Here is a 15000-nt window from a genome sequence, read left to right on the forward strand (position 1 = left end):
TTTACCGATTCCTACGGCGGGATTCAGGATTCGGTGGCACAGAGAACTACATGTCCTGACAGATGTTTCTAGTGACAGCCTGAACTGGAACCAGATCTCTTACCCTCAAAAAACGAATTGTCTGGACACAACAGTCTTTTACTAAATGGTGAAAAGTCCAGCATGTATGTCAACGTCAACTTAAGAAGTTTTTAGACATGAAACTAAAAACTAACCAGATCCCGTTGTAATTTTCTCCGAAACTACTCTTTAAGGTATGGCAGTGGTGGAAACTGTAAAGCAGCTTCACAGAGTTCAGCAGGCACTGTTTTCAAAACGAGGCTAACCCACTTTGATAAACAAACACAGTAGAGATTGGATTGATAGTGAGGTCCTCAGTTCGGACTTCAAAAAGGAGCAGGTAAAAGTCGAAACAAAGTTTCTGTATGTAAACCCGCAGACGTATAAATATTTTTACCAGTAGAGAGTTGCGGGGTGTACAATTGCCGGTGGATTTCACCGATTCCTACGGCAGGATTCAGGATTCGGTGGCACAGAGAACTACATGTCCTGACAGATGTTTCTAGTGACAGCCTGAACTGGAACCAGATCTCTTACCCTCAAAAAACTAATTGTCTGGACACAACAGTCTTTTACTAAATGGTGAAAAGTCGAGCATGTATGTCAACGTCAACTTAAGAAGTTTTTAGACATGAAACTAAAAACTAACCAGATCCAAACTACTCTTTAAGGTATGACAGTGGTGGAAACTGTAAAGCAGCTTCACAGAGTTCAGCAGGAACTGTTTTCAAAACGAGGCTAACCCACTTTGATAAACAAACACAGTAGAGATTGGATTGATAGTGAGGTCCTCAGTTCGGACTTCAAAAACAAAGTTTCTGTATGTAAACCCGCAGACGTATAAATATTTTTACCAGTAGAGAGTTGCGGGGTGTACAATCGCCGGTGGATTTCACCGATTCCTACGGCGGGATTCAGGATTCGGTGGCACAGAGAACTACATGTCCTGACAGATGTTTCTAGTGACAGCCTGAACTGGAACCAGATCTCTTACCCTCAAAAAACGAATTGTCTGGACACAACAGTCTTTTACTAAATGGTGAAAAGTCGAGCATGTATGTCAACGTCAACTTAAGAAGATTTTAGACATGAAACTAAAAACTAACCAGATCCAAACTACTCTTTAAGGTATGACAGGGGTGGAAACTGTAAAGCAGCTTCACAGAGTTCAGCAGGAACTGTTTTCAAAACGAGGCTAACCCACTTTGATAAACAAACGCAGTAGAGATTGGATTGATAGTGAGGTCCTCAGTTCGGACTTCAAAAACAAAGTTTCTGTATGTAAACCCGCAGACGTATAAATATTTTTACCAGTAGAGAGTTGCGGGGTGTACAATTGCCGGTGGATTTTACCGATTCCTACGGCAGGATTCAGGATTCGGTGGCACAGAGAACTACATCTCCTGACAGATGTTTCTAGTGACAGCCTGAACTGGAACCAGATCTCTTACCCTCAAAAAACTAATTGTCTGGACACAACAGTCTTTTACTAAATGGTGAAAAGTCGAGCATGTATGTCAACGTCAACTTAAGAAGTTTTTAGACATGAAACTAAAAACTAACCAGATCCCGTTGTAATTTTCTCCGAAACTACTTTTTAAGGTATGGCAGTGGTGGAAACTGTGAAGCAGATTCACAGAGTTCAGCAGGAACTATTTTCAAAAAGAGGCTAAACCACTCTGATGAACAAACACAGTAGAGATTGGATCGATAGTGAGGTCCTCAGTTGGGACATCAAACTTGACTAAAAAGGAGCAGGTAAAATTCGCAACAAAATTTCTGTATGTAAACCCGCAGACGTATACATATTTTTACCAGTAGAGAGTTGCGGGGTGTGCAATTGCCGGTGGATTTCACCGATTCCTACGGCAGGATTCAGGATTCGGTGGCACAGAGAACTACATGTCCTGACAGATGTTTCTAGTGACAGCCTGAACTGGAACCAGATCTCTTACCCTCAAAAAACGAATTGTCTGGACACAACAGTCTTTTACTAAATGGTGAAAAGTCGAGCATGTATGTCAACGTCAACTTAAGAAGTTTTTAGACATGAAACTAAAAACTAACCAGATCCAAACTACTCTTTAAGGTATGACAGGGGTGGAAACTGTAAAGCAGCTTCACAGAGTTCAGCAGGAACTGTTTTCAAAACGAGGCTAACCCACTTTGATAAACAAACACAGTAGAGATTGGATTGATAGTGAGGTCCTCAGTTCGGACTTCAAAAAGGAGCAGTCGAAACAAAGTTTCTGTATGTAAACCCGCAGAGGTATAAATATTTTTACCAGTACAGAGTTGTGGGGTGTACAATTGCCGGTGGATTTCACAGATTCAGGATTTGGTGGCACAGAGTCTGCCAGTCTCCCCAAACCATGTTGCTAGTGACAGCCAAAAGTTGGAACCAGATCTCTTACCCTCAAAAACTACTTGTCTGCACACCAGAGCATTTAACTATATGATGAAAAGTCAACTTAAGAAGTTTTTAGAGATGAAACTAAAAACTAACCAGATCCAGAACTAACTAACTGTAAAGCCGCTTCGTAGAGTTCAGCAGGAACTGTTCCTCGTATCGACATAAGCAGTTCTTAATCTGACATTATGACCTAGGATATCACTTGAACTAATAATAACTCCAAGTCAGCAACCAGAAACTTACGAGTCACGAGTCATCTTGGCAACACCGCCTGAGTCCACTACAAGGAAATTCTGTTGTCGAAAGTGTTTGTCCCGAGTTCTCCAGGTCTCCGCTTTGTCTACGGACTCCTTGGCAGGCTGGAGGACTAACCGGCTGACTTCAGACCGGGGGAAAAGTGAGCGGCCTTTAGATGGACGTGACGGTGGGAGGGCGCACACCCTACCCGCACCGCCAACTGGAGCCGGGGCTAAAAGTGGAGTGTCCGGGGGGGGGGATGTTCAAATCTCCGGTACAACGTATCTCTTCCCCCAAAATAGACCTTGTGACCTGCATGCATCATCAGCCAGGATTATCCAGGGGATTTGCAGGAGCCACCGGGACACGGTCTGCCCATTCCACACGGGTGACACAATGTTTGATCACAGGAGGGAACAATTCATGACGCTAAAGAACTGAAAAGTTTTTTGGGATGTTTTTTTCCTGGGGACAGGCCACCAGATGTGTAGTGAAGCCTCTGTTGTCGTTATACAAACAAACACTAAAGATACTTGACCACAAACCAATGAAGAATCATCACTGCCTTATTACCCAAATTTCTCCTTTTTAAAAGCTATTTTAAGTGTCTTAATGGATTAGTCCCTGGTGTGTAAAAAAGTACACAGGTGCAGTAGTGAAGGTGTGGTCGGTGAAGGCTGTAGATCAGTGTTTTTCAACCTTTTTTGAGCCAAGGCACATTTTTTGCGTTGAAAAGTCTGAGTCCATGGTTCTCGCCCGGAAAAGGGTGCAGTGCCCCAAGTGGAGGAGTTCAAGTACCTCGGAGTCTTGTTCACGAGTGGATGGTGAGATCGACAGGCGGATCGGTGCGGCGTCTTCAGTAATGCGGACGCTGTATCGATCCGTTGTGGTGAAGCCGGAAGGCAAAGCTCTCAATTTACCGGTCGATCTACGTTCCCATCCTCACCTATGGTCATGAGCTTTGGGTCATGACCGAAAGGACAAGATCACGGGTACAAGCGACCCAAATGAGTTTCCTCCGCCGGGTGGCGGGTCTCTCCCTTAGAGATAGGATGAGAAGCTCTGTCATCCGGGAGGAGCTCAAAGTAAAGCCAGCTGCTCCTCCACATGGAGAGGAGCCAGATGAGGTGGTTCGGGCATCTGGTCAGGATGCCACCCGAACGCCTCCCTAGGGATGTGTTTCGGGCACGTCCGACCGGTAGGAGGCCACGGGGAAGACCCAGGACACGTTGGGAAGACTATGTCTCCCGGCTGGCCTGGGAACGCCTCGGGATCCCCCGGGAGGAGCTGGACCAAGAGGCTGGGGAGAGGGAAGTCTGGGCTTCCCTGCTTAGACTGCTGCCCCCACGACCCGACCTCGGATAAGCGGAAGAAAATGGATGGATGGATGGACTTTAAAGCATAACTAATGCATCAATATAGCTCTTGTCTCAAAGTAGGTGTACTGATACTTACTTATTTTTAGTTTTTTTGCTGTTTTCCTGTGTGTAGTGTTTTAGTTCTTGTCTTGCACTCCTATTTTGGTGGCTTTTTCTCTTGTTTTGGTATTTTCCTGTAGCAGTTTCATGTCTTCCTTTGAGCGATATTTCCCGCATCTACCTTGTTTTAGCAATCAAGAATATTTCATTTGTTTTTATCCTTCTTTGTGGGGACATTGTTGATTGTCATGTCACGTTCGGATGTACTTTGTCTTTGCTCCACGGTAAGTCTTTGCTGTCGTCCAGCATTCTGTTTTCGTTTACTTTGCAGCCAGTTCAGTTTTAGTTTCATTCTGCATAGCCTTCCCTAAGCTTCAATGCCTTTTCTTAGGGGCACTCACCTTTTGTTTGATTTTGGTTTAAGCATTAGACACCTTTTTACCTGCACCCTGCCTCCCGCTGTTTCCGACATCTACAAAACAATTAGCTACCTGCTGCCACCTACTGATATTAAAGAGTATTACACGGTTACTCTCTAGACAGCACCGACACTCAACAACAACACATCATTTGAAGACTATAATTACTGCTTTGCAAAACATATTTTTAACCCAAATAGGTGAAATAGGTAAAAATACTCTGGGTCAGTCCGAGTTCTCAGTGAAGATCTCACCTCTGTGGAAGTCTTTGCCCCTGGAGTCAAAGTCACATTCAACTTTTCTCCACAAAACTGAAAAAGTGGCTTGAGGAAAATCAGAAGTGTGAGCACTAGAACCGGGTGTAGTGCGCACTAGTGCTGTCCCCATACAAATATTTTGGTACCGGTACCAAAATGTATTTCGGCACTTTTCTGTATTTTTTTTTCTAAATAAAAGAGGACCACAAAAAATGTCGTTATTGTCTTATTGGAACAAAAAATTACCGTTATTTTTTACGTATTACATCATTTGGTGTAAAAAAAATAATGGCATGACGGCGCGTCGTCACGTGGTGACATTGCTGGTTTTGCGAGCAGAGCAGCATGTTGGGCAGCGCACACACACAGAGTACTTACAAGCAGACACAGCGTGTAGACAGAAACGGGAGAATGGACGCATTTTGGCGTAAAAAGTCAAGATAAAGAAGTGATCCCCCATTATAATTATATTATCTGCATGTGTCACTAGATCGGTGACAAACACTGAAACACCCTCAGGAAGAGGTGCTTTAAGACATGGCTAACATTCATCTGCAGTCAGCAGTGTTTTAGCTACTTGTGAAACTGGGTGTAGTGCGCACTAGTGCTGTCCCCATACCGATATTTTGGTACCGGTACCAAAATGTATTTCGGCACTTTTCTGTATTTTTTTTTCTAAATAAAAGGGGACCACAAAAAATGTCGTTATTGTCTTATTGGAACAAAAAATTACTGTTTTTTTTTTTTTACGTATTACATCATTTGGTGTAAAAAAAATAATGGCAATAATTTGTGGGTCAATATATGGCAGCGCTACAATACCTAAACACACTCATGCTGTGAATGCATGCACAAAAGGACAAGAACGCATGTATTTATACTAGGGTTGTACGGTATACCGATACTAGTAAAGTACCGGTATACTAATTAATTATATTCCGTACTATACCACCTCTAAAAAGTACCGGTTCCCCCCCCCCCCCCTTTTTTTTTTTAACGGGCATGACGGCGCGTCGTCACGTGGTGACATTGCTGGTTTTACGAGCAGAGCACCATGTTGGGCAGCTCGCATACACACACAGAGTACTTACAAGCAGACACAGTGTGTAGACAGAAAAGGGAGAATGGACGCATTTTGGTGTAAAAAGTAAAGATAAAGAAGTGTTCCCCCATTATAATTATATTATCTGCATGTGTCACTAGATCGGCGACAAACACTGAAACACCCTCAGGAAAAAGTGCTTTAAGACATGGCTAACATTCATCTGCAGTCAGCAGTGTTTTAGCTACTTGTGAAACTGGGTGTAGTGCGCACTAGTGCTGTCCCCATACCGATATTTTGGTACCGGTACCAAAATGTATTTCGGCACTTTTCTGTATTTTTTTTCTAAATAAAAGGGGACCACAAAAAATTTTGTTATTGTCTTATTGGAACAAAAAAATTACTGTTTTTTTTTTTACGTATTACATCATTTGGTGTAAAAAAAAATAATGGCAATAATTTGTGGGTCAATATATGGCAGCGCTACAATACCTAAACACACTCGTGCTGTGAATGCATGCACAAAAGGACAAGAACGCATGTATTTATACTAGGGTTGTACGGTATACCGGTACTAGTAAAGTACCGGTATACTAATTAATTATATTCCGACTATACCACCTCTAAAAATTACCGGTTCCCGGGCATGACGGCGCGTCGTCACGTGGTGACATTGCTGGTTTTACGAGCAGAGCACCATGTTGGGCAGCGCACACACACACACAGAGTACTTACAAGCAGACACAGTGTGTAGACAGAAAAGGGAGAATGGATGCATTTTGGTGTAAAAAGTAAAGATAAAGAAGTGATTCCCCCATTATAATTATATTATCTGCATGTGTCACTAGATCGGCGACAAACACTGAAACACCCTCAGGAAGAGGTGCTTTAAGACATGGCTAACATTCATCTGCAGTCAGCAGTGTTTTAGCTACTTGTGAAACTGGGTGTAGTGCGCACTAGTGCTGTCCCCATACCAATATTTTGGTACCGGTACCAAAATGTATTTCGGCACTTTTCTGTATTTTTTTTCTAAATAAAAGGGGACCACAAAAAATGTCATTATTGTCTTATTGGAACAAAAAAATTACTGTTTTTTTTTTTAACGTATTACATCATTTGGTGTAAAAAAAAATAATGGCAATAATTTGTGGGTCAATATATGGCAGCGCTACAATACCTAAACACACTCATGCTGCGAATGCATGCACAAAAGGACAAGAACGCATGTATTTATACTAGGGTTGTACGGTATACCGGTACTAGTAAAGTACCGGTATACTAATTAATTATATTCCGTACTATACCACCTCTAAAAAGTACCGGTTGCCCCCCCCCCCTTTTTTTTTTAACGGGCATGACGGCGCGTCGTCACGTGGTGACATTGCTGGTTTTACGAGCAGAGCAGCATGTTGGGCAGCGCACACACACACACAGAGTACTTACAAGCAGACACAGTGTGTAGACAGAAAAGGGAGAATGGACGCATTTTGGTGTAAAAAAGTCAAGATAAAGAAGTGATCCCCCATTATAATTATACTATCTGCATGTGTCACTAGATCGGCGACAAACACTGAAACACCCTCAGGAAGAGGTGCTTTAAGACATGGCTAACATTCATCTGCAGTCAGCAGTGTTTTAGCTACTTGTGAAACTGGGTGTAGTGCGCACTAGTGCTGTCCCCATACCAATATTTTGGTACCGGTACCAAAATGTATTTCGGCACTTTTCTGTATTTTTTTTCTAAATAAAAGGGGACCCCAAAAAATGTCGTTATTGTCTTATTGGAACAAAAAAATTACTGTTTTTTTTTTTTTACGTATTACATCATTTGGTGTAAAAAAAATAATGGCAATAATTTGTGGGTCAATATATGGCAGCGCTACAATACCTAAACACACTCATGCTGTGAATGCATGCACAAAAGGACAAGAACGCATGTATTTATACTAGGGTTGTATGGTATACCGGTACTAGTAAAGTACCGGTATACTAATTAATTATATTCCGTACTATACCACCTCTAAAAAGTACCGGTCCCCCCCCCCCCCCCCCCTTTTTTTTTTTAACGGGCATGACGGCGCGTCGTCACGTGGTGACATTGCTGGTTTTACGAGCAGAGCACCATGTTGGGCAGCGCACATACACACAGAGTACTTACAAGCAGACACAGTGTGTAGACAGAAAAGGGAGAATGGACGCATTTTGGTGTAAAAAGTCAAGATAAAGAAGTGATCCCCCATTATAATTATACTATCTGCATGTGTCACTAGATCGGTGACAAACCCTGAAACACCCTCAGGAAGAGGTGCTTTAAGACATGGCTAACATTCATCTGCAGTCAGCAGTGTTTTAGCTACTTGTGAAACTGGGTGTAGTGCGCACTAGTGCTGTCCCCATACCGATATTTTGGTACCGGTACCAAAATGTATTTCGGCACTTTTCTGTATTTTTTTTCTAAATAAAAGGGGACCACAAAAAATTTTGTTATTGTCTTTATTGGAACAAAAAATTACTGGTTTTTTTTACGTATTACATCATTTGGTGTAAAAAAAATAATGGCATGACGGCGCGTCGTCACGTGGTGACATTGCTGTTTTTTACGAGCAGAGCAGCATGTTGGGCAGCGCACACACACAGAGTACTTACAAGCAGACACAGTGTGTAGACAGAAAAGGGAGAATGGACGCATTTTGGTGTAAAAAGTCAAGATAAAGAAGTGATTCCCCCATTATAATTATATTATCTGCATGTGTCACTAGATCGGCGACAAACACTGAAACACCCTCAGGAAGAGGTGCTTTAAGACATGGCTAACATTCATCTGCAGTCAGCAGTGTTTTAGCTACTTGTGAAACTGGGTGTAGTGCGCACTAGTGCTGTCCCCATACCAATATTTTGGTACCGGTACCAAAATGTATTTCGGCACTTTTCTGTATTTTTTTTCTAAATAAAAGGGGACCCCAAAAAATGTCGTTATTGTCTTATTGGAACAAAAAAATTACTGTTTTTTTTTTTTACGTATTACATCATTTGGTGTAAAAAAAAATAATGGCAATAATTTGTGGGTCAATATATGGCAGCGCTACAATACCTAAACACACGCATGCTGTGAATGCATGCACAAAAGGACAAGAACGCATGTATTTATACTAGGGTTGTACGGTATACCGGTACTAGTAAAGTACCGGTATACTAATTAATTATATTCCGTACTATACCACCTCTAAAAAGTACCGGTTCCCCCCCCCCCCCTTTTTTTTTTTAACGGGCATGACGGCGCGTCGTTACGTGGTGACATTGCTGGTTTTACGAGCAGAGCACCATGTTGGGCAGCGCACACACACAGAGTACTTACAAGCAGACACAGTGTGTAGACAGAAAAGGGAGAATGGACGCATTTTGGTGTAAAAAGCAAAGATAAAGAAGTGATTCCCCCATTATAATTATATTATCTGCATGTGTCACTAGATCGGCGACAAACACTGAAACACCCTCAGGAAAAAGTGCTTTAAGACATGGCTAACATTCATCTGCAGTCAGCAGTGTTTTAGCTACTTGTGAAACTGGGTGTAGTGCGCACTAGTGCTGTCCCCATACCAATATTTTGGTACCGGTACCAAAATGTATTTCGGCACTTTTCTGTTTTTTTTTTCTAAATAAAAGGGGACCACAAAAAATGTTGTTATTGTCTTATTGGAACAAAAAATTACTGTTTTTTTTTTTTTACGTATTACATCATTTGGTGTAAAAAAAATTATGGCAATAATTTGTGGGTCAATATATGGCAGCGCTACAATACCTAAACACACTCATGCTGTGAATGCATGCACAAAAGGACAAGAACACATGTACTTATACTAGGGTTGTACGGTATACTAATTAATTATATTCCGACTATACCACCTCTAAAAAGTACCGGTTCCCGGGCATGGCGGCGCGTCGTCACGTGGTGACATTGCTGTTTTTTACGAGCAGAGCAGCATGTTGGGCAGCGCACACACACAGAGTACTTACAAGCAGACACAGTGTGTAGACAGAAAAGGGAGAATGGACGCATTTTGGTGTAAAAAGTCAAGATAAAGAAGTGATCCCCCATTATAATTATATTATCTGCATGTGTCACTAGATCGGCGACAAACACTGAAACACCCTCAGGAAGAGGTGCTTTAAGACATGGCTAACATTCGTCTGCAGTCAGCAGTGTTTTAGCTACTTGTGAAACTGGGTGTAGTGCGCACTAGTGCTGTCCCCATACCAATATTTTGGTACCGGTACCAAAATGTATTTCGGCACTTTTCTGTATTTTTTTTCTAAATAAAAGGGGACCACAAAAAATGTCGTTATTGTCTTATTGGAACAAAAAATTACCGTTTTTTTTTTTTTTTTACGTATTACATCATTTGGTGTAAAAAAAAAATAATGGCAATAATTTGTGGGTCAATATATGGCAGCGCTACAATACCTAAACACACTCATGCTGTGAATGCATGCACAAAAGGACAAGAACGCATGTATTTATACTAGGGTTGTACGGTATACCGGTACTAGTAAAGTACCGGTATACTAATTAATTATTATTCCGACTATACCACCTCTAAAAAGTACCGGTTCCCGGGCATGACGGCGCGTCGTCACGTGGTGACATTGCTGTTTTTTACGAGCAGAGCAGCATGTTGGGCAGCGCACACACACAGAGTACTTACAAGCAGACACAGTGTGTAGACAGAAAAGGGAGAATGGACGCATTTTGGTGTAAAAAGTCAAGATAAAGAAGTGATCCCCCATTATAATTATACTATCTGCATGTGTCACTAGATCGGCGACAAACACTGAAACACCCTCAGGAAGAGGTGCTTTAAGACATGGCTAACATTCATCTGCAGTCAGCAGTGTTTTAGCTACTTGTGAAACTGGGTGTAGTGCGCACTAGTGCTGTCCCCATACCAATATTTTGGTACCGGTACCAAAATGTATTTCGGCACTTTTCTGTATTTTTTTACTAAATAAAAGGGGACCACAAAAAATGTCGTTATTGTCTTATTGGAACAAAAAATTACAGTTTTTTTTTTTTACGTATTACATCATTTGGTGTAAAAAAAAATAATGGCAATAATTTGTGGGTCAATATATGGCAGCGCTACAATACCTAAACACACTCATGCTGTGAATGCATGCACAAAAGGACAAGAACGCATGTATTTATACTAGGGTTGTACGGTATACCGGTACTAGTAAAGTACCGGTATACTAATTAATTATATTCCGACTATACCACCTCTAAAAAGTACCGGTTCCCGGGCATGACGGCGTGTCGTCACGTGGTGACATTGCTGTTTTTTACGAGCAGAGCAGCATGTTGGGCAGCGCACACACACACACAGAGTACTTACAAGCAGACACAGCGTGTAGACAGAAAAGGGAGAATGGACGCATTTTGGTGTAAAAAGTCAAGATAAAGAAGTGATCCCCCATTATAATTATACTATCTGCATGTGTCACTAGATCGGCGACAAACACTGAAACACCCTCAGGAAGAGGTGCTTTAAGACATGGCTGACATTCATCTGCAGTCAGCAGTGTTTCAGCTACTTGTGAAACTGGGTGTAGTGCGCACTAGTGCTGTCCCCATACCAATATTTTGGTACCGGTACCAAAATGTATTTCGGCACTTTCCTGTATTTTTTTTCTAAATAAAAGGGGACCACAAAAAATGTCGTTATTGTCTTATTGGAACAAAAAAATTACTGTTTTTTTTTTAACGTATTACATCATTTGGTGTAAAAAAAAATAATGGCAATAATTTGTGGGTCAATATATGGCAGCGCTACAATACCTAAACACACTCATGCTGTGAATGCATGCACAAAAGGACAAGAACGCATGTATTTATACTAGGGTTGTACGGTATACCGGTACTAGTAAAGTACCGGTATACTAATTAATTATATTCCGTACTATACCACCTCTAAAAAGTACCGGTTCCCGGGCATGACGGCGCGTCGTCACGTGGTGACATTGCTGGTTTTACGAGCAGAGCAGCATGTTGGGCAGCGCACATACACACAGAGTACTTACAAGCAGACACAGTGTGTAGACAGAAAAGGGAGAATGGACGCATTTTGGTGTAAAAAGTCAAGATAAAGAAGTGATCCCCCATTATAATTATACTATCTGCATGTGTCACTAGATCGGCGACAAACACTGAAACACCCTCAGGAAGAGGTGCTTTAAGACATGGCTAACATTCATCTGCAGTCAGCAGTGTTTTAGCTACTTGTGAAACTGGGTGTAGTGCGCACTAGTGCTGTCCCCATACCAATATTTTGGTACCGGTACCAAAATGTATTTCGGCACTTTTCTGTATTTTTTTTCTAAATAAAAGGGGACTCCAAAAAATGTCGTTATTGTCTTATTGGAACAAAAAAATTACTGTTTTTTTTTTTTTTTACGTATTACATCATTTGGTGTAAAAAAAATAATGGCAATAATTTGTGGGTCAATATATGGCAGCGCTACAATACCTAAACACACTCATGCTGTGAATGCAAGCACAAAAGGACAAGAACGCATGTATTTATACTAGGGTTGTACGGTATACCGGTACTAGTAAAGTACCGGTATACTAATTAATTATATTCCGTACTATACCACCTCTAAAAAGTACCGGTTCCCCCCCCCCTTTTTCTTTTTAACGGGCGCGTCGTCACGTGGTGACATTGCTGTTTTTACGAGCAGAGCAGCATGTTGGGCAGCGCACACACACACAGAGTACTTACAAGCAGACACAGTGTGTAGACAGAAAAGGGAGAATGGACGCATTTTGGCGTAAAAAGTCAAGATAAAGAAGTGATCCCCCATTATAATTATACTATCTGCATGTGTCACTAGATCGGCGACAAACACTGAAACACCCTCAGGAAGAGGTGCTTTAAGACATGGCTAACATTCATCTGCAGTCAGCAGTGTTTTAGCTACTTGTGAAATCACTGATCCTTGTCTTCGTGGCGACAAATAAAGTACGTTTCTTACAAGTACCATTATCACCGGAGGACGAGGGATAGCTAAACATGCCTCACTACACACCGTAGGAGGATACAATAGCTCACCACCGTCAGTCACAATGTAAACAAATGCCATGGGTGGATCTACACCTGACATCCACTGTAATGATACCAAGTACAAGAGCGTATCTAGTCGATACTACTATGATTACATCGATATTTTTTAACGTCAAAAAATATGTTTTCCTTTTTTAATGAGGAATGCTCATCAAAGACTTATTTGGAACATCCCACAGGTGAACAGGCTAATTGGGAACAGGTGGGTGCCATGTTTGGGTGTAAAAGCAGCTTCCATGAAATGCTCAGTCATTCACAAACAAGGTCAGCATGTGTGATGGTATGGGGGTGTATTAGTGGCCAAGACATGGGTAACTTACACATCTGTGAAGGCACCATTAATGCATGAAAGGTACATACAGCTTTTGGAGCAACATGTGTTGTGAGCATGGACGCCCCTGCTTATTTCAGCAAGACGATGCCGAGCCACATTCTGCCCGTGTTAGAACAGGCCATGTAACACAGTGGTAACAACATTAAAACATGCCCACAATGACTTCATGCTTCACAATAAAAGCATGGCAGTATAAACCTGAATTCTACCACAACAACAAACAAAATGCATCCTTTTATCCTAAGGTTTTATTCTAAGGGTTTATCGTAAGGTTTTATCTTAAGGTTATATCCTAAGGTTGTATCCTAAGGTTGTATCCTAAGATTTTATCCTAAGGTTTTATCCTAAGGTTTTATCCTAAGGTTTTATCCTAAGGTTTTATCCTAAGGTTTTAACCTAAGGTTGTATCCTAAGGTTATATCCTAAGGTTGTATCCTAAGATTTTATCCTAAGGTTTTATCCTAAGGTTGTATCCTAAGATTTTATCCTAAGATTTTATCCTAAGGTTTTATCCTAAGGTTGTATCCTAAGATTGTATCCTAAGGTTTTATCCTAAGGTTTTAATCTAAGGTTTTATCCTAAGGTTGTATCCTAAGGTTTTATCCTAAGGTTTTATCCTAAGGTTTTAACCTAAGGTTGTATCCTAATGTTTTATCCTAAGGTTGTATCCTAAGGTTGTATCCTAAGATTTTATCCTAAGGTTTTATCCTAAGGTTGTATCCTAAGATTTTATCCTAAGATTTTATCCTAAGGTTTTATCCTAAGGTTGTATCCTAAGATTTCATCCTAAGATTTTATCCTAAGGTTGTATCCTAAGGTTTTATCCTAAGGTTGTATCCTAAGATTTTATCCTAAGATTTTATCCTAAGGTTGTATCCTAAGGTTGTATCCTAAGATTTTATCCTAAGATTTTATCCTAAGGTTGTATCCTAAGGTTGTATCCTAAGATTTTATCCTAAGGTTTTATCCTAAGGTTGTATCCTAAGGTTGTATCCTAAGATTTTATCCTAAGGTTGTATCCTAAGGTTGTATCCTAAGGTTGTATCCTAAGATTTTATCCTAAGGTTTTATCCTAAGGTTGTATCCTAAGGTTTTATCCTAAGATTTTATCCTAAGGTTGTATCCTAAGGTTGTATCCTAAGGTTGTATCCTAAGATTTTATCCTAAGGTTTTATCCTAAGGTTGTATCCTAATGTTTTATCCTAAGGTTGTATCCTAAGGTTGTATCCTAAGGTTGTATCCTAAGGTTATATCCTAAGGTTGTATCCTAAGATTTTATCCTAAGGTTTTATCCTAAGGTTGTATCCTAAGGTTGTATCCTAAGATTTTATCCTAAGGTTTTATCCTAAGGTTTTATCCTAAGGTTGTATCCTAAGATTTTATCCTAAGGTTATATCCTAAGGTTGTATCCTAAGGTTGTATCCTAAGGTTATATCCTAAGGTTGTATCCTAAGGTTGTATCCTAAGGTTGTATCCTAAGATTTTATCCTAAGGTTTTATCCTAAGGTTGTATCCTAAGGTTGTATCCTAAGATTTTATCCTAAGGTTTTATCCTAAGGTTATATCCTAAGGTTGTATCCTAAGGTTGTATCCTAAGGTTGTATCCTAAGATTTTATCCTAAGATTTTATCCTAAGGTTGTATCCTAAGGTTGTATCCTAAGGTTTTATCCTAAGGTTGTATCCTAAGGTTTTATCCTA

At 40.8% G+C, this 15000-nt stretch overlaps 1 protein-coding gene across 2 annotated transcripts in view; it reads right to left on the reverse strand.

Annotated features, from left to right (window-relative positions):
• The window catches only part of enah (ENAH actin regulator), a 165088-nt gene that overhangs the window by 122821 nt on the left and 27267 nt on the right, over positions 1 to 15000 (reverse strand). Inside the window, exon 1 of one of the 2 annotated variants that reach the window (XM_061924462.1) lies at positions 2717 to 2852. The exons of the other annotated variant lie outside the window; for it this stretch is intronic. Coding sequence (XP_061780446.1) covers positions 2717 to 2730 — 14 coding nt within the window. The 5' untranslated portion in view covers positions 2731 to 2852. Of the gene's footprint in view, positions 1 to 2716; positions 2853 to 15000 lie in introns of those variants that run through there. 2 annotated transcript variants of the gene reach the window in all.

Source organism: Nerophis lumbriciformis, linkage group LG29 (genome assembly GCF_033978685.3).
Source record: "Nerophis lumbriciformis linkage group LG29, RoL_Nlum_v2.1, whole genome shotgun sequence".
Taxonomy (NCBI): Eukaryota; Metazoa; Chordata; class Actinopteri; order Syngnathiformes; family Syngnathidae; genus Nerophis; species Nerophis lumbriciformis.